Source organism: Melopsittacus undulatus, chromosome Z, assembly GCF_012275295.1.
Source record: "Melopsittacus undulatus isolate bMelUnd1 chromosome Z, bMelUnd1.mat.Z, whole genome shotgun sequence".
In the NCBI taxonomy this organism is placed as follows: domain Eukaryota; kingdom Metazoa; phylum Chordata; class Aves; order Psittaciformes; family Psittaculidae; genus Melopsittacus; species Melopsittacus undulatus.
This window is the reverse complement of record NC_047557.1, coordinates 44,555,397-44,575,489: the sequence shown is the minus strand read 5'-3', so window position 1 is coordinate 44,575,489 and position 20,093 is coordinate 44,555,397. Positions and strand designations below refer to the sequence as shown.

At 38.8% G+C, this 20,093-nt stretch overlaps 1 protein-coding gene across 5 annotated transcripts in view; it reads left to right on the top strand.

Moving 5' to 3' along the window:
- The window catches only part of CDC14B (cell division cycle 14B), a 51,420-nt gene extending 38,505 nt beyond the window's left edge, over positions 1–12,915 (top strand). Inside the window, exons 13-14 of one of the 5 annotated variants that reach the window (XM_031054249.2) lie at positions 5,956–6,072; positions 9,397–12,915. In XM_031054249.2, the coding sequence (XP_030910109.1) occupies positions 5,956–6,072; positions 9,397–9,433 (154 nt within the window). In that variant the 3' untranslated portion in view covers positions 9,434–12,915. Of the gene's footprint in view, positions 1–5,955; positions 6,073–9,393 lie in introns of those variants that run through there. The other 4 variants (XM_013130557.3, XM_031054251.2, XM_005154919.3 and 1 more) reach the window with 4 other exon arrangements.
- The last annotated feature ends 7,178 nt before the right edge of the window (positions 12,916–20,093 follow it).

Below are 20,093 nucleotides of genomic sequence, written 5' to 3'. Positions count from 1 at the left end.
AACGTCAATTGGGATATTTTCTGGTGCTGAGGTTTTGGGAGGATTCCCTCTATTGTGACATCATCTCACATTAATTTAAAAATCTATTAATTAAACCTGCTGTCAAGTGAGGCTGCTAGTCTCGTTGTCTGTCAAAAGTCACAGAATCATAGAATCATAGAATAGTTAGGATCGGAAAGGACCTCAAGATCATCCAGTTCCAACTCCCCTGCCATGGGCAGGGACACCCCACACTAAACCATATCACCCAAGGCTTCATCCAACCTGGTCCTGAACACTGCCAGGGATGGAGCATTCACTACCTCCCTGGGCAACACATTCCAGTACCTCACCACCCTCACAGTAAAGAATTTCTTCCTTATATCCAGTCTAAACCTCTGCTGTTTAAGTTTCAACCCGTTACTCCTTGTCCTATCACTACAGTCCCTAATGAATAGTCCCTCCCCAGCATCCCTGTAGGCCCCCTTCAGATACTGGAAGGCTGCTATGAGGTCTCCATGCAGCCTTCTCTTCTCCAGGCTGAACAGCCCCAACTTTCTCATTTGTCTTCATATGGGAGGTGCTCCAGTCCCCTGATCATCCTCGTGGCCCTCCTCTGGACTTGTTCCAACAGTTCCATGTCTTTTTTATGTTGAGGACACCAGAACTGCACACAGTACTCCAAGTGCAGAGTAGAGAGGCAGGATCACCTCCTTTGACCTGCTGGTCACACTCCTTTTGATGCAGCCCAGGATACAGTTGGCTTTCTGGGCTGTGAGTGCACACTGCTGGCTCATGTTCATTTTCTCATTGACTAACACCCCCCACGTCCTTCTCCGCAGGACTACCATGAATTTCCTTTTTGCCCAACCTGTAGCTGTGCCTGGGATTGCTCCCACCCAGGTGTAGGACCTTGCACTTGGCATGGTTAAACTTCATGAGGTTGGCATCAGCCCACCTCACAAGCGTGTCAAGGTCCCTCTGAATGGCATTCCTTCCCTCCAGCTTATCAACAGAACCACACAGCTTGGTGTCATCGGCAAACTTGCTGAGGGCACACTCAATTTCATTGTCCATGTCAGCGACAAAAATATTAAACAAGACCAGTCCCAACACCGATCCCTGAGGGACACCACTCATTACTGGTCTCCAGCTGGACATTGAACCGTTGACCACAACTCTTTGAGTGTGACCATCCAGCCAGTTCTTTATCCACCGAGTGCTCCACCTATCAAATTGATGACACTCCAATTTAGAGACAAGGATGTCATGTGGGACAGTGTCGAACGCTTTGCACAAGTCCAGGTAGATGACGTCAACTGCTCCACCCCTGTCCATCACTTTTGTAGCCCTGTCATAGAAGGCCACGGAATTGGTCAGGCAGGATTTCCCCATAGTGAAGCCATGCTGGCTGTCACCAAGCACCTGGTTGTTTTTCGTGTGCCCTAGCATGCCTTCCAAGAGAATCTGCTCCCGGATTTTGCCAGACCCAGAGGTGAGACTGACTGCTCTGTAATTCCCCGGGTCATCCATTTTCCCCTTCTTGAAAATGGGGGTTACATTTCCCTTTTTCCAGTCATCAGGAACTTCACCTGACTGCCATGATTTTTCAAATATGATGGCCAGTGACTTAGCAACTTCATTCCCCAGCTCCTTCAGGACCCACGGATGGATTTCATCAGGTCCCATGGACTTGTGTACATTCAGGTTCTTAAGATGGTCTCAAACCAGATCTTCTTCTACAGTGGGCCTAAGGTCTAAGTTTTCACAGTCCCTGCATCCGCCCTCCAAGACTTGAGTGGTGTGGTCAGAGCCTTTGCCAGTGAAGACCGAGGCAAAGAAGCCATTCAGAACCTCAGCCTTCTCCAAGTCCTGTGTAGCCAGTTCTCCCGAAAGCTTCCGGAGGGGCCTACATTGTTCTTGGTCTGTTTCTTAGCCGCTACATACCTATAAAATCCCTTCCTATTATCTTTAACATCCCTTGCCAAGTTTAGCTCCAATTGGGCATTAGCTTTCCTAACTTGGTCCCTAAATACCTGGACAACATCCCTGTATTCATCCCAGGTCACCTATCCTTGCTTCCACCTTTTAGAAGCCTCTTTTTTCCTGTGAATTTTTCTCAGCAGCTCCTTATCCATCCATGGGGGTCTCCTGGCCCTCCTGCTGCACTTCCTTCTAGTTGGGATGCAACACTCCTGAGCTTGTAGCAGGTGATCCTTGAATGTTAACCAAGAGTCTTGGGCCCCCTGCCCTCTAGGGCTATATCCCATGGAACCTTGCTAAGCAGGTTCCTGAAGAGGCCAAAGTCTGCTCTCTTGAAGTCCAGGGCAGTGAGCTTGCTGCACGCTCTTCTCACTGTCCTGAGGACCTCGAATTCGACTATCTTGTGATCACTGCATCCAAGACTTCCCTGGAGAGTCACATTTCCAATGAGCCCTTCCCTGTTGGTGAGCACGAGGTCAAGCAGGCACCTCTCCTGGTCCGCTCCTTTATTGCTTGCAGAAGGAAGTTGTCTTCCACACAATCGAGAAACCTCCTGGATTGCTTGTGCTGAGCTGTACCGTTGCCCCAACAGATGTCAGGGTGGTTGAAGTCCCCCATGAGAACAAGGGCCTGTGAGTGTGAGGCTTTTCCTATTTGTCTGTAGAGTTCTTCATCCACAGGTTCCTCTTGATCAGGCGGTCTGTAACATATCCCCACAGTAATGTGTCCCATCACCGATTTCCGCTTAACCCTGACCCACAAACTTTCTGTTAACTGATCACCTGTCCCCAGACAGAGTTCCATACTCTCCAGCCTATCCCTAACATAAAGGGCAACTGCCCCTCCCCTCCTACTGGGCCTGTCTTTTCCAAAAAGCCTGTAACCTTCCATTCCAACACTCCAGTCAAAGGAGCCATCCCACCATGTTTCTGTGATGCCTATTATATCATAGCCCCGTAGAGGTGCCCACATCTCTAATTCCTCTTGTTTATTCCCCATGCTATGGGCATTTGTATAGAGACATCTGATCTGAGCTCCAAATGAAGCCAGCTCAGTGGCTGGAGCGGCTAGAATATTACTACATTGCTCAGAGTATTTATTATAGGTGCTGGCGACTGAGTTTGTTGGGATGGAATGATGCTCCCCTCCCTCAACACAACTAGTTTAAAGCATCCTTGACAAGATAGTTTCTTCTCTTACCTAAAACATATATGCAGTAACATGCTAACAAAAGCTCTGATAGCAATTAACTTCTCCCAAGCTGAGAGTTATTGGGCCCAGAGACAGCTCTGGGTTTTTATTTGTAACAACATGACAGACGATGTAAATGGGACTTCGTCTTTTCCTGGAGGTGCTATCAGCCTTGGAAGGCTACAGTTTTAGTCTGATTTAAAATGTATATTTGATCATTCAGGAATGTTTTGCTCACAAGAATTTCAATTAATCCTTACTCTTCGGTAGCCATGTGATGTTATGTATTGGTGAGATATAAAAATGACATATTGACTGAAGAGCTGAATACGTTAAAGGTTCTGTCATGCTCACAGCTGGCTCTGAGCTAATCCCATAAGCCAGCTCCTTCTCTCCCTGCCAGTTGGTAAATGCAGTAATTTAAGATGATGCGGTTGGTTTGGTCTTATGGTGCAAATATATGTGCGACTACTTTTGTAAGTTACGTTCCCATTTAGAGTATCTTTTCTTTCTTTGTTTTGAACAGATAAAATGAAATTCTGTGGGAAGTAAAGACATCCCTATGATATGCTGAATAAATGAATATTAAGTGTTGTGTAAGATGCCATCTTAACATTTCATAATGTTTCTTTTCATATTCATGAAGTGTATGGATTTAAGCCATGTATACTTACCAGTTTTCTAAACTTCTGGTGCCTGGAAAGAGAGAAAGATTAGAACCATGAGATCCCATTCCAATAACTTTTGCTTTCTTTATATGTACATTACATGCATTTTATATAGCAAGACACTGTATGTATATCTTTAAGGAGAAAACACGATTTTTCCATATTTCTGTTTGTATGAGCACTTATAAACCAGCATGTACCAATATTTGGTCATGCTTATATTTCAATGACTAAATGTTATGGAGTTAAGCCAGCTTTGTACCTTTCTGTTCTGTCCTGGCAGTAGCTAGTAGCACAAATAAAACTCGTGTCATTTTTAAAGCTTAGTTGAAAATGCAGTAGCCCAAATTTGTTTATGTTTTATGGCAGCTGTGGCACTGAAAAGAGGATTGTAAGTCTTGATATTAGAACTTTCTGAGACTGGTTTACACTCACAGTAGAAATTTTAAAGTGAACTTTCAGGTTTTGAGCCATTTCACCTTGGGAATGCAAGGAAAACATATATTGTCAGAAGAATTTGTGTTGTCTACAGAAGGGTGATAAAGTGTTGAAGGTATCTCACTTTTGTTTCCAGCTTCTCAAATAAGTGATCCCTCCAGCTTCAAATATGTTGTGTTTACAGTAAAATTTGCTTTGCAACTTGGCATTGCAATCTCGTGTCTTATCTTGGAGGAAGACTGTTTGGCTTGGAGTTTTGCAAATCAAATGATAAGATTTTCCATGCCTGAAATACTAAGAGAAGCTTGTTGAAGTAGAAATTTAAAGTACTTGAACTTTGTGGCTCTGTAGTCATCTGTTTGCTAAAGAATCTGGAAGCACATGGTAAATAAGGTTGCTGATCAGTTGTACTGATGTAAAGAATCTATTTTAGATGAAATTGTATTATCTCTAATGCATATTGTACTTCTGGTATCAAACCCATATAAAATATGAAAGCAGAGGTTTTGAGGTTTTTTTCCATTTCTGCTTTTGATGAATATGTTACACAAGTATGAAAATACTCATATTTGCTGCCATGTATGCATATCCACCTTTGCTACAGAGGTTAAGTTTTATGTTCATATTTGGGATTCTTTGAAAACAGTTTCTTCAGAGTGTTAAGCAACCAGACTACAGTTTATACAACTTAATGAATGTTTTTATTTCCAGTCTAATATAATCTGCTGACACAAGCAGACTCAGTGAAGCCACTGAAAATAAGAGTCTAATAACATCACTGGAAAAGCCATAATAGCCAAGTTACTCTTGGCTCTGAATCTCTAAAATTATACATAGTTTTATAGTTGGAATCTAGCACAGATGGAATGGCTAGGAAGTAGACATATAAAATGATCCACTAAATAGATATCTGTGGGCTGCATTGGCCAGTTGTCACTTTTTGTCTCCATAGTATCATAATTGCACTACAGCTGTTCAGAAGTAAAGACAAGATTTCCCTAACCAGTTGGTTAGTGACTAAAAATAGTTGCTTGTATTTCACAATCTGGAATTCTTTGCTTACTGATGTAGGCAACACAAGGATTTATCTGCCTGTTTAAGAAATAGTAAGAATATTGCTGTAAATCTGAATTTTGATCATGGTGTAGTAATTCCTTGCAAGACCAGAATGCCAGTATATGCAATGATTTTCCTAGCCTACTGTATTTCAAGGGAATAGTTCATGGTTACTTGCAGGAGATTTAGACTTCGATCTTCACAAATTGGTTTACTTGGGTTTTTTTCTGAATTTCTGTGTCAGTCTCAAATATAATGTTTGTTGCATACTTAAGATTTTATCTTGTTTTTTGTTGTTGTTTTGTTGCAGTAATTTGAAGTACAATTTCTCTGCCTTTTTGTTTTCTGTCTCTGAAAAACCAGGAAATTCAAAACCATTAATTTAATGCCTTGTTTGAAAGGGAAAGCAACAACAACCAACAAACTGCTATGCTCCTATTAAGCCAACTTGCAGTACCATAATTACAAGAAGGATGTTACAAAGAGAAGGATGTGTTTCAGGCAGAACAGTTTTTTAGTATGATTTGTGAAAAGCCATCTGGTACTTGTTAGCTCCACTGCAACTGTAATGTCCTCTTTTCAAGTGTTTTCCTAGAAACGTGGAGGTTATATAATCTTTCTTTTTTCCTACTCTTTACAGAGTAATTCTGCAGTCCAGTGTTCAGAAAAGTAAAACCTCTGAACCTAGCATTTCTGACAGTACAGACATTACTAAAAGAACTACCAGGTCTGCTGCAAGAAAAAAGAGTTTAAAAAGGTGAGAGTTATCATCTTTATAGACCCAGTAAGTGTTGTCTAGGCAAATACTTTGAGCTGGTGTATCCATTGCTGACAGGAGCTTTTGCCACAGTTCAACTCCTTTGTCTAGCAATGAGAAATGAGGAATTCTATGGTTTATCTCATATACTGAGAATATTGGTAATGTTAAATCTTAGTTGTGTATGTTGCTCAGTCTTTCAACTTCGAGAATATTACATTGTAATTCCTAACATGAGACCTAACAAAACTTTCTTTACCAAACCTCTGCCTAGATTAAGAGGTGGAAAGGTTGTTCACAGCATTAAGTCAATTATTAGTCAGTACATGGAGTCAAAATTAAGATGAGTTTTATGGACAACTGAAATGCAGTGGTACTGGAGGTGTGAAATGTATAAAATGCATATGTATAGTGCATGAGATTTTGTACTGACAGTATGGGCTGATAATCTGAACTGAACCTGTTTAATGAAATTTTAAATTCAGATGGATTTACGCAAGACTGAAAGTGTCTTTTGGCCCAGAAGTATATGGCCTCAGTACTACTGTGTTTCTTTGCATGTGCATCTGTTCATGTCCCTCTATGGCAGCTCTCCAGGCTCAAAGATGAGGCTTAAAGATGAACCAGAAAGCATAGCTTAAAAAAATTTCCATGCAATTTCCAGTGGTTACAATTGACAGAATTTGCCCTGTACTTTTAGTGGAAACTTTTGAATGTGTCTGTCAGGTGGTGAAGAGACTTAATGTATTGAGAAGAGTAAAATATGGCAAATAACTTTAAAAAAAGTGGTTATGGAGCTTGACTTGCAAAGATTGCTGAAAGTTCCAAGTTCTTCTGCTGCTTTTTCCTCACAGGGCTTTCCTTTCTTCTTCCTCATCCTGTTATCTTGAATGCAACCAGCATTACGAAAAATTCACTCTATCAGACAATGGAAATAATCATTGATAGTAGACTGCAGTAAATTCTAGTCAGGAAATTTTTACAGTGGCTATATTAATTCCTTTTAGATTCTTATAACAATGTGTTAAAAATAATCCCTTTTTCCTGAAATGCATGTTTTACTAAAAATACAAAGTATTTCTCTGGTTTTCCTGTTTGGTCACTTGTTTTTTTCCTCCATTTTGCATCATTTTCACCACATCAGTTTTCATCTGGACAGAACTGATGGGATTCTGCTTGCTGTTTTTCTTCTTCATGACTCTCCCAGTTTTAAGTTCCTTGTAACACTTAGTAGCTGTATGCATGCACATGTGTAACAGAACAGAGATTTTCAGTTCCTGGAAAACATACCTCCAAGTTAGTCTTTGTGTTGTGCGAGACGAGAATACCTGTCCTTAGGAGGAAACAACATCCCTGAAATATTGCTCATAGAAGATTTCAGTTATTTTGAAAGAAATCCTTTAGGTATATTGCCAGATTTATGACTTTGAGGACCATGGATCAGGTTGATCAAACTTTATGAACTACTTCATATTTTAATAGATTTTCTAAAACTTCTACCCTAAATACTTCATTCAATATACTGTTTCTTTTCTTCTAACATATGAGGTCAAAGAATTTCAGTCACTTTATGCTTGGATCCAAGAATCAATTTTGTCCTAAATAGTTATGTCACATTTCTGGAGTTCGTATTTGTCTTGTCATCTGAGAGGGCTAAGAGGTCCCTGCATACTGGTCCCTTAAAGGGTCTTTCAGTATGATTGTACAATTTTATAGACTTTGAAAGCAGTACCTTGTTGTTCATCTTTTAGGCGTCTATTTTTCCAGTAGTATTTGGCAAAACCTCACTTTTTTTTTCTTTAAGCATCCCTTTGTTTTTTTCATCTCAGTTTATTGTAACTTCTTGAAGTCTGTGCAATTTGCATTACCTCACAGTGCTCAAATTGATTGACCTGTTACAGATCAAGTGGATTGCAGGGTAGAGGAGGAGAATTATTATTACGAAATTGAGATCATGCCCTTGACAAATACATTGACAAATGCATTGACAAAGACATCTGTCAAGAACTTGTTGCCTTCTCTGAACTTCCAAGATTACTGTGTACCCTTATTCTTTCAGTATCTTCTCTGATTGAGTTTCAGCGGTATTTTTACACTTTCATTTGTTGATGCTTTAGGTCATTTTAGTCAATTCTTACTGTAGATTAATCAAATTTGCAACCCATCCTAATGCAAAATAATTCACAGAGCTGGGTAATTCATTTGCTGTTTCATCCTTCAGACTCTTGGAGACACTATCATACAATTCCTCCAGAATGACTTCAGCAATTTACATCTAAAAAGCTCTATTCTGTCATTGCAAAGAGAGTTTAGGGAATTTCAATTAATTGCATTTTTTGCAGAACTTCTCTAGATTTCTCATGTCACTTATGAAAGATCAGTGGACATAATACTTTATATCTCGTGACTGAAATAAGACTGTTGTTGAACTGCAAGAAATTGCATTACTAGAGCATTATCCACAGCCTTATTCTGTGGATGCCCTTATTTCTACAGTTAAAGTGTTTTCCTTGTAAATTTGCCAGTTACTGAGGAGTTCAAGTCTATATTTTAACAAGGTGCATACATAAGATCCAAACCAACTGAATCTTAGTAAGACTCAAATGAAGCTGTCTTTTCTGTGTTACCGCACATAATTAGGATTATGTATATAGTAACTTGTTGATTAGAAGTAAAATCTTAAACTGTGAAAGAATTTTGGTAGGTAGAAGTGCTTAAGGGAATGCAGGTGAAAAAATAATTGAGAATATGGAGGAAAATGTATGAAAAGTGTATTGTATAGATTCCTTTACTTCTGTTAACCAGAGAGATATATCACAAAAATTAACAAAGATGAATATGCTTTAAAAATCTCATACGCTTTTGCTTTGCTGGGAATTGTAAAGCAGCCTTCTGCACCCTTGTTCAAACACTGAAAACTACCTGCAGCTTTTCAGAGCTTGTCTATAAATAATCTAAATCTAGCTTTAAAAAAAACCACGTTTCTTTATTATTCTTTCTACCTTTCCTGCAGTCTGATATCTCAGAGAGAGAGAATGAAAAGGAATGCTTTACAGCAAATGCACTTAATGAAGTTATGGTACTTTGAACCCTCTGTTGCTTTTCTATATGAAATGGAACCTTTATTCATATTGTCTGTAATCAGAGCAGTCCTTGCTTTCTTTACAACCAATACTGCTGTGTTCTTAAATGCAGTGACTTTTGTCTTCTGTTTCTTTTCTTTGAAGTATTGTTTGCTCATTTTACCTTGCCAGAAGTGTTCATTTGAAATCCATATCAAGTGCATTTTTAACTTTTTTTCTTAAATATGTTTTATTTCAGCAGCCAGTCCATCCCAAGGGCTAGAACAGTATTGCGTTAAATTTCAAATAAGGAACAAGTATTGAAGACAATATTCAAGAATGAAGGGGACATGATTAAAGGGGATGTAATGCAATTCAAGGAGATTACTTTGGCTCCATCTTTCAGCAAAAGTGAAACAGAAGAATCTCTTCCATACTCATAGAATAAAATGAACTGTCAACATGCTTGGTAGACATGTTTCTAATGTGCTAACACTCTCAGACAAAACCAACAAAATCAATGTACATTCAAACTCAGGTGTAAATACTTAAGCTCTCTATTATAAAGAGGGCTTGCTAGGATGTATGATGCATGTGTATAAATTGTGATGGCAATCACTTAGCTGCTGACCACCAGAAATTAAAGATGGTGGGAGCTTTTAAATATATAAATCTGTGTTGTCTGTTCAGACTGGGCTCAAGTCTTCACTTGGGTCTGAAAATCAACCACAATAGGCTTTTTCTTATAGTCTTGGTACTCTCCTGTGCTAATTGGCTATTCCTTCTTATTTTGTATGAAGTTTTTTATGAAGCTGCAGTAGTGAGTACACAAAGTGACTATTGCCCACCAAAGAGTGCTTTATTTTCAAGGTTGTGTGGTTTGTTTATTTTGAAATACACTAACTGTGATTAACTTGTTTTTAGTAGTAATAGATTTTTAGTTGTTCAGAACCAATGGCACTTTTAATTAGTTGCAGTTGCTTTAAGTCTGGTACGATTTCAAGGGGGAGGAAAAACAACTTACATTTAAAGCAGTGTCATCATATTGAAATGTCATTGTTTCCTTCCCTATCTTCAAGTCTTTTAGGTGACACTTCAGATTAGCATACCTAATAGGTAAGATTTTTTCCCAGGTTTTGTTGGTACACTTGACATGTGTATGTCAAGTACCGAGAGACATGTGGATGTCACCGTTTTTTAGCTTTGAGACACTTAATGAGTGCAGCACACTAAAAAGGGAAAATAAGCTTGCTGTACAACTGAGACTGGTAGTGGAACTCAGGGGTAAGTAGAGTTTTTTAACATCTAATTAACACTTACAGTTCCTCTCTGTTAAAAAAGCAGTGTGATTTTTAGAGAGAGCTGTCTGAGACTGACATTTTCATCCACTACAAGACTGCCTTCAAACACTGGCAGCATTTTTTCCCTACCACTTTTTGCATTATGAAATCTCAAAGCTGAAGTTTGTAGCTGCATATCCCTCAGACGAGGACTGTTACCACGTAGCCTTAAATATGATAGAGTTATGTGTCACTTTAGTGACTCTAACAGAAGAAACTGAGAGATCTGAAATGTTAGCAATGGAATAACTGAAGATTTTAAATATACAGATTACCTCTGTACAGAGAAGAATTTTCTTTTTATGAATGTAAGTGGGCGAGTTTGGTGACTAGTTTCAATCTACAGTCTTCTAAATTAAAATTAAAATGTTAGGCTGGTGATTTTTGAATTCCAATATGAATAAACACACACTGACTTGAAAACATTTTGTGGCAAAAGCATCATGAGTTGGAGAGGAGGCAAGATGTAAGCTTACAGGTAGCATCCATGAGTTTGGAAAGTCAAAATTTGCAAATACAAATACGAGACAGAAAAGGCTTATATGGTGCAAAATAAAAGACCATTGAGACTCAGATATTTTTTGTTTTCCTCTTATTCTTAACCATCACCACCATTTTCTTATAGGTGAAAGCACCTAAAAGAGAGGGACTGAATTGACCCTGATACACTGATTAAAATTTGTATTTTCTTTTCTTTTTTTTTAATTTTTTTAAAGCCATTTGCCCAAAAACTGAAGTACAAGTAACCACAATAGCAGGTATATTATGCAAACATGAATCTGTATTTATTTTTGACAGAAATTCTTACCTTGAAAGGCAGAAGGGATGAAACTAGTAATGTGAGAGGGTGAGAGTCAATACAAGAAGTAACATTTATTGTTTTTGGCCTTACCCTTCTCTCAGCTGAACTTCCTGTTTTACCATAATTTTTCCTGTTCTAACCTAAAAATAATTAGTCTATTTCATACCCCTTATGAGTTCCAAATTGGAATTTGCCCTTTTTAAAGCACAGCATAGCCATTAGCACTTTCAGGCTCATCAGAAGAAAATTTGTGAAAAAGAAGCGCACAAACACAACAGGAACTCTAGCTAAACCAAAACTGAATGTTTGGCAAGAGTGTGTTTCAAGATACCCGTTCCACCTCCCAGTATCTTAGTGACATATAAATGTCAAAGGCAATTTGTATTTGAACTCTCCAAACAGCCTTAAATGGAAAATTAACTCATTACCTCATTGTGTCCCATCTAATTGTATTGCTTAGTTTGTTCTTCTGAATTTTTAGTACTTTGTCTAGAATTTTTATTGTACCATACCAAAGCTGTCTTAAGTGCAAGAATGAAGAGGGGGCATGGGTGAGCATTGGTGGGCATGGTTTCTCAGTCTTTTTTGAATTGAGAGGTAGTATGTGCCAAAGTGGAATGTGTGGCAGCAGCTGCATAACCATTGCACCATGGAGCAGCTGAAGGAAGTTATTTCTGCTGTCATCAATTAGAAGTTTTCCCTTAGAAATTCTTTTCCCCCTTTCAGATATATGACAGATGGAATCTTCTTTGATCTCTTACCAAGTATGCAATATACTCAAAAGCTGTACTATCTTGTGTGAAATTGCTAGCTCCCATTACATCATCAATATCTTAACTCGAATGTTAACCTGTACGTTGTCTTTTTGCCCCAATATGACAATAGAGGAAGTGCTGCTGATTTAAAGCAAAATAAGATTTGGGGAGACTCATGCATTAAAATGAAAAAAAAAAAAAGAAAAATGTGATGTTCACCAGTTTGCACTGTAGTTTTTATATTAATGGTTTGCAGACTGTTTGTCTTACGTAAAACTCATGTACAGACTATCAAGATCTAAAATTCCTAATCTCTTCATCCTGATTCTTTTTAAATTGTATATTTGTAATCATATTTTTTTAACTTAGATTGACAGAACAGGAGTTTATTTTGGTGACGGTATTTTTACGATAAAGCTTATTATCTTGTAATATTAAGTAGTTCAATATGCATTTGTGTCTCACTGGAAAATAGCGCATATTGATTTTATACAAAGTATTGAATAGTGAGAATTGTAAACATGAACTGTGTAAAATTAAAAATAATAAGAAATTGTTTTCTCACTTTTATTTCCAGTATTCAAAAAAATTCAGCACAAAAGCATCATCTGTACTACACTGACTGAAACGTGCTCTGAAAGATAATGCAGGAATCTCAGCTGCCTGAAAACCTTTACTTAAAGCACAAATCCTTAAAACATACGCTTGTTTCATTTCAAAAACAAAGACCTTTGGGCTCTTTATTTCAGGGGACTCACTTTGGAAAACAATAGTAATTGTACTTGAATTGTTGGGATACTGCTACATAGTAAAAAAAATTAACACAGAAAAATGGAGTTCTGGTTAATCTGTTTCATTCCTCTGTGATCAGAGTGCTTATTTTTGGAACCAGGCATCATACTTTGATACTTACTATGAAAGGGCAGGCTTCACAAAACTAAACTTCGAGGAACACTTGTTCTTGCATACGAGTTGATGGTGGTCTAGTGTAGTCTTTAAAAAGAAAATCTAAACACAACAGCCAAAAATACAGACTGACTCAAATGCTTCTGATCACCTGACTTACATTAGAAAACACAGAACTTGCGGATGCCAGGCAGAGCCTCTTTGACAAGCAAGTAAACTTTAATTTGTTCCAAAGGTATGTTTTTATGGTTTGAAAACCTGCATTCACCTGTTGCAAGGTGAACTTTTCTAAACTTACATGAATGGCTAAACCACCTTTCCCTGAAAAACGAGTTGCCTGCTGAGGAGTGAATGGTGGGTTTTGCCTGGAAAAACATTGGTTTATGCATATGTCAGTTAAGCCCTATGGTATAAGTAGCCATTTAAGGAGTACTTAACTGGGCAGGGGAGGGCAGAGGACTAAAAGATCCTACAGAGAGCAACAGACCAGTGGCCCATGTCAAATCCATCAACAAGTCAGTAAGTGCAATGCAAGAGTAAACTCTACAAGATCTCTGAATAATTTTGTTTTGGCTGTCTTTATCCTCCTTTGTATTACAGTTTCTACACAGTGTATGTGGGAGGAAATAAAAATAGGCTATATCAAAACGGATGTGCTTCTTAGAAATACTCAAGGTGGTTGTTGTTAAAGAGAAACTGCATGCTTAAGCCTAACTCACTGAGAGACTGTTGAGGGAGAGGCATCTGCTTTTTTCTTGCATTTGTGATTTTGGGGTTGGTGTCACTTGGGTGTGAGTGACCAGTTAGCCCTTAAAACACAGGAAGGATGAGGGGAGATGGCCGAGGGTGATGTGCTTGTGAATCTGGGAGAATGACTGGACCACAGCTGTCACAAAGAAGCTGATTTTATCTCAACACAAAGGGACTGGGGAGTGGCCTATGTTTCAGATAAACCACTATCAACATCTGAGTGTTTCAACTGGTGATGTTAATCTGGTATATCAAGACTGAAGGTTTCCCTGAGCTGGCCAGATAAGCATGGAGAGAGCAAATACATAACAGTATAATCCCCAGACACCTGCCAAAAGAATTTTGAAGAGAGGAACATACTTCAGCTGGCATTAACTCTCCTATTCCTTCCTGGCTAGTGGGGACACCCTGCATGGTGATGGCAAGGGTATCATAGGGACCAATAATAGGAAACATACTGGTGTTGTGATTGAACTGTGAATTGCAATTGCTCTAAGTTATGCCGCATAACCTTAATTTGTGCTTTGTTTTCAGTGTACACCAGAAATACCATGTGGCACCAATCATCTTCAGATAAGTAAATTTGGTATTAAGCATTACACTCTCCATCCATGGGTTATCTCCTAAGAACCTGGTCCAAGGGCTGGACTGTGACAACAGGGCTCAAGAAAGGCATCTAGAAAGTCTGTCACTTGAAAAGCTCCACTTCTGATCCGTGTCCTCCCTATCAAACTCTGTTCCAGTTCACAATAATACAAGGAAAGCAAGTTCCTGGAAAACATAGAGTTAAAATACTTTTAACTTAGGTCTAAGATAGAGAACAATGTTTGTGTTGTAAATCTGTGGTGTGATAACAGAATTTAGTAGTCTTACTAACAAGACTGAACTAATTTCTTTCCATCCTTCTAATGAGTGACCATGCTTCTAATATCAGTTACTTTGGAGACAGTGACTCCTGAACATCTGCTAGCTTAGGATACTCCTTGTCTGCCCATCCAGTTCTGCTTGCAATAAATTTTGCAGGAAGGTCACATTGTTCTAAACCTTTGCCAGCTATCAGAAACTTGCAGATATGGTTGGTTTCAGCTAATTTGTGATTACTGGGGCATCCAACTGTGCCAAAGGTGAAAAGTGCACCCTGAGGAAGACTGCTTACTTCATCTTGAAGACCGCTGCCCACAACCATCGAAGGGCAGTGTGCCAAAACAGAGGAGACTTAGGTTAATGAATACCTAAACGAATTATAATACCCCCGCGAACTCTCGGGAACCTAATGAATATGCATGGGTGTGTGTAATAAATATCTGCTTGCTTAACCCCTCAGTGTGCAAGTTAGGAGGAGGGATCCCCCTTGCGCCTGGCATCGTAATAAACATACCTGCTTTATAACTCTGAGTTGTAGGGTCTGATTCTGTGCTTTACACAAGGCTGCTAAAGAATCCCCAGCAAAACCAGACAGACCAAGCAACTGTTTTCATCCCTCGACCTGGCACAGCAGCAGATGCAAAGTACTTGTGTGTCACTGGTACCTTCAAGCCCCATCTCTTTCAACTATGCCAGCTATGCCACAAAGTGGTAAATCCCAGACTCCTTTTACCCTGACAGCATAGAGGGAGATTGCCCTTGGCAGCAGCTATTATTGAAACCAAAAGAATTCCAAAGTGATTGCTGCCCATAGCAGAAATATAGCAACTATGCAAATGCAAAAGCAAGCCAGTTCACGCTCTTGTGAGCTTGGTCTTGGTTCCATCAGTGCTTTGATGCCATTCTCTTCAGATGTCAGGACAATTCCTTGGCTTCATACTCAGTGAAAGGGCTCCTCATTACCCCTCCTTTACACATGGTTTCTCTACAGACCCACTTGTGTTTCTTCCCATGTTTAAGTTCTCCAATTATGAGATGCATTTCACTGTTCTTCACAAAACATCATGCTCCTAGGACTGAATCTCTACTTGGTACTCACAACAGGTGATATTTGTGCTGGTGTCATGCTTCCAGGTGCTTTTTTCCACCTCTTTTTTGCACACTAACATAATCTCTCAAATAAACTATTACTTACTGTTCTTTGTTGAGGCTCCCTTCCTTTCCTCCTTCTGATCAGACCTTTTCAGCCTATGGTCTTCTTTCACTTCTGTAGAAGCTTCACTGAAAAGGTTACTAGGTTTTAGTTTCCTTACAATAGCTTCTCCTAAGGTCCAGAGGCTTTGCTAAAACCAGAAAGACCTCTAAAATAGCATTCAATCTGCAAGCAGCAAAAACATGACAAACCCCTGGCAAGCACAGAATTCCTGCATTATAGTAGGTCAACTTGTTTTTTTCTTACTGGAATAAATCTATATCTTGTTGCTACTAATTTTACCTTTTGTCAAAGCTATCTTGCCAATTCAAATACATTATGCAAACATGGTTTTCTTGATTCAAGTAGTAACTACTGTACCAGTCTAGACAGAGGAACTACCAATGCTAACAGCAGACAACAGCTTACTGACTCTGTTAACTAGCTGTAAAACATTTTAGACAATAAACCACAGAATTCACACTAGCTGCTGAAACAGAGTGAGCAAAAACTTTATTCAGTTTGTTAACTACTAGTTTGTCTCTGATATAACACAGCTGTTAAATGTGATGCAGTATCTAAAGCAGTTCTGAAGATGCAGCTCTCTGCAACATTTGCTGAATCACACCTTCAGAAAGGCATTTGCTTGCAGACAAGTAATACGCAGCTGAAGATTTCATGTATTCCACACTCAGTTTTAAGTAATAGAGCCAAAGTGTAAGTTACCAGTTCTTCCACAGACTCCAAGCACAAACTGCTCAGTACTTGCCCAGCCTATATTAGTGAAAGAGAAAAGCTCTTAATTCCACACCTGCTAGTTGGTGACTGAAATGCACTTCTGCAAAAAAAAAAAAACAAACCATGTTTCACATTCAATTGTTGATCCACTGACAGTGAGTCACTGTTACACTACTTTCAGCACTGCATATATGTGTGTGTATATATATATATCTATGTTGATGAGGATACGTGTGTGCATATGTGGCTGTGATGGCTCTGAAAGGAAAAATAAAAGCTAGAACATTATGTGAGACTAATCTTATTGACATTGGTGTACTAGGGCTACAGATCTTGGTTTTGGGCCCAAAGGCTGCACATACCCCAAGCCCTGTCTTCACGTGAACAAGTATAATCAGAGCTGAAAACTCTAACCAAAGTTTTTTACCAGGGCTTTTTACTTCTGAGTCTATTTAGTTATTCTTTAGTGTTTTTAAGTTAAGCACAGACATTCCTCTTCCCTTTCAAGGCACTTTCATAGTAATAGAGATTAATTCCTTTCTTTGGAAACTTACTGTGATTTATGTTAATCTAAAACTCAAAGTTGAAATGCAGTAGTTTTTCCTACACCACTCACTACAATAATCCTAACAGCAGAACACCCTGTAGTAGTGCATTAGAGAGTAACACGAGTAAGCAACACAACTTAAGACGCATGCCATGTTCTACTAGTGTTTATATTTACAAGTGCTACTGCTTTATATGAGGCACTAAAACTAAACCAGAAGTAATTTAGCAGCAGACATGTGCTTAATAGACACAGCTAATCTGATACCTTAAACATGACAGATGACTGACATTTAACAAGCTTTCCTTTCACAGCTAGGCAAACGAACTAGATAACTGTCATCACTTGCAATTTATAATTCCTTCTCTATACCAAGACACTATCAACTAGATAGTGTAAGCCAGATTCAAGTCTGACAGTCTGAAACAGAAAAGTGTCACAGCTAGCTGCTGTAAGAAACTTTTGGTTTAATTAGCAGTACCCAGCTACAATAAACCTCATTTTCATATGGTTTTGGCTTGGGAGGTTTGTGGGGTTGTTGAATTTTCTGGTTTTTGCTTGGTTTGCTTCGTTTGGATATTTTTTTTTTAAATTACAAAGTCTTAGAAACATTTTTTTTTTAAACCAGGAGATTTTAAACAATCTCCTGATCAAAGGCTCGTTTTACAGATATACTGTGACAAGTCCTCTAAAGCAGTCCCCAAAGACCCTATTGGCCATTCTGTTTTGAAGAGAGATATCAAAGTTAGGGGAGGAAACAGTAACTTTTCTGGAGCAGGAACCAGACGGAGAAATAAAACAGCACTTTCAACCTTCCCAGAGAACAGTCAAAACTGAACCAAACACATTACACCTGACTCAGCTCAGTAGCATAACAAGGTTTCAAATTTGTAGTAGAAAAAGGAAGGGTTGCTTTCATTGCTTTCCTGAACAAAAAGGAGGTGTTTATAAAAGAAAAGCCTACACCTTCAAAACACAATGAGAAATGGAGGTGAGCCTTGCAAAGGAGCTCTCCACACCTACACATACTCTTACTCCTGCAAGCAAAAACATCAGTAAAAATTCAGACATGTTCTTCCCTGTCTAATGGTGTAAGGGGAACAGGAAGGGAAGAACAAGCAAAAAAAACTGGCAACCCCCACAGATAAAGTCACTTCTGTTCTACAGTCATGAACTGCCATTTTTGGCAGAAACATCTGTTAGAAGAGCAGCAGAAGCATAATATTAAACTGCAGTGATTTCACATAGCAGCTTGCTCCTAAAAGGCAAAATGGTCATTTACATTATTCCACCCAGTTCAGTTACTCAAAAAGCAGCAGCATGGGTTCCTCTAAAACCAGCACTTCTTTTGCCTTTGCACAGTTTTATTACAGTTTGTCTAAGTAACTCTATGCCAGTACAACAAGCAACTTGTGGAATCTGAAATCTCACATGATAGCTAATTGTCACATCAGTAATTTAACAGTGTAAAAAAGGTCCTTTGGGCAGCACTACTTCATAGACCATCTGTTTGGAGCATTTAGAAAAAGAACAGTAGTCTTTCTAGGATGATTATATCCTACTATGGAAACCCTTACCACTGAGATGAGTTACATTAAGTTTCTGAATACACATAAAGCTCACTCAAAAGCCACAGGGTTTTTTTTCTTCATCTCATCTGCTATTTGCTCTCAAAGGAGACTGCCTGGAAGTGACACAAAATAAAGTGAGGCAGAGCACAGGCAAAAAAGAAACAAAAAAATAAAAAAAAAAAGAAACAAAACCCCAACAAATGAACAAAAAAAACCAAAAACAACAACAAAAGAAAACTTTATATTCATCTGCTTTCCCAGCAAACAGAAAAAATGAGTTCAAGTTGAGCAGACATTTGCAGACTCGTTTGAGGCTGACAGCTATATCCAAAACATCCAGTGTGGCTGTCCTCTCATTTCGTTCCCTCATCACTTTTGGCATCACATCCTTGCTACTCTCACATCCCTGAGAATGGCTCTGAGTGTTCCTGTTTGACAAGGAATGTTAGGGTATGGGGCTTAGGTGAGGAAGTATGTTAAAGCTGCAAGGAAAGGATATCCCCCTCATCCCTTCTTGTTTGTGTGTAAGGCATGAAACATTGTAGTTTGCAGTCAACTCCTGCTAAAATTAAGTGCTTAACAGTTTAGTTCTGTCATTAGCTAAATGTTCTTACTGTACTTTATCTTAAACCTCTTCAAAGAAGTTGTACATTATATCTTGTTATTGAAGTAAGACTGAGGTTAACTACTAGTTAAAAGATTCTGCAGCCTTAATTTTAAAGATCATTTCTACTTACAGAGACGCTCACTGGTTTGGGCAAGTAAGATCTGCTGTTTAGGTTGGTTTGGTTTTTGGGTCTGGTTTTGTTAATTTTTCATTGTTGGCTTTGGTTTGTTTTTTTTGTGGGGGGTGGAGGTTTTTATTCCATTTGGGTTTATGTTTTGTGGTGGGTTTTTTGTTTACTTAGAGTTTTTGTGTGGTTTTTTGTTGGTTTTTTTTTTCCAGACTGGATCCAAACAGCAAAAGCTCCAATCTGCTTCTCTGACTTGTGAAAATACTACCTCAAACGCAAACCAGTGAGCCTTTATGTGCTAAACTCGAGAAGAACTGCAACATATGATTGTGAAATATACACTTCACTCAAAGAAACAGGGAAAGCAGCTTTCAAATATACACTGAAACAGAGTCCCAACTGCAGACCATGTTGTGCAGTTTACACTTCACCACGGTTCACATTTTCACTGTGAAGAACTTAATATAATCTCTAAATACACATTTTTAAACACTGTACTCTTGAACTTCATTAGAAGCCTTGTAGTGAAGGACTGTAAGCCTTCACACAGTTTTCACAGATGGAAGCAGACACTGGAACCTGTGACATGATGCCAGTCCACCAGTGTCTCCAGAACCCAACACCATTAGCAGACATCTGCAATCATTCTACACCTAATATCCAGACAGCTTTTCCAGTTGGAAGAGATTTTCTTTATCGGCACCCACATAAAACTGGTCCCTTCACAGACTACAGAGATATCACCATCCATGACTGTTCT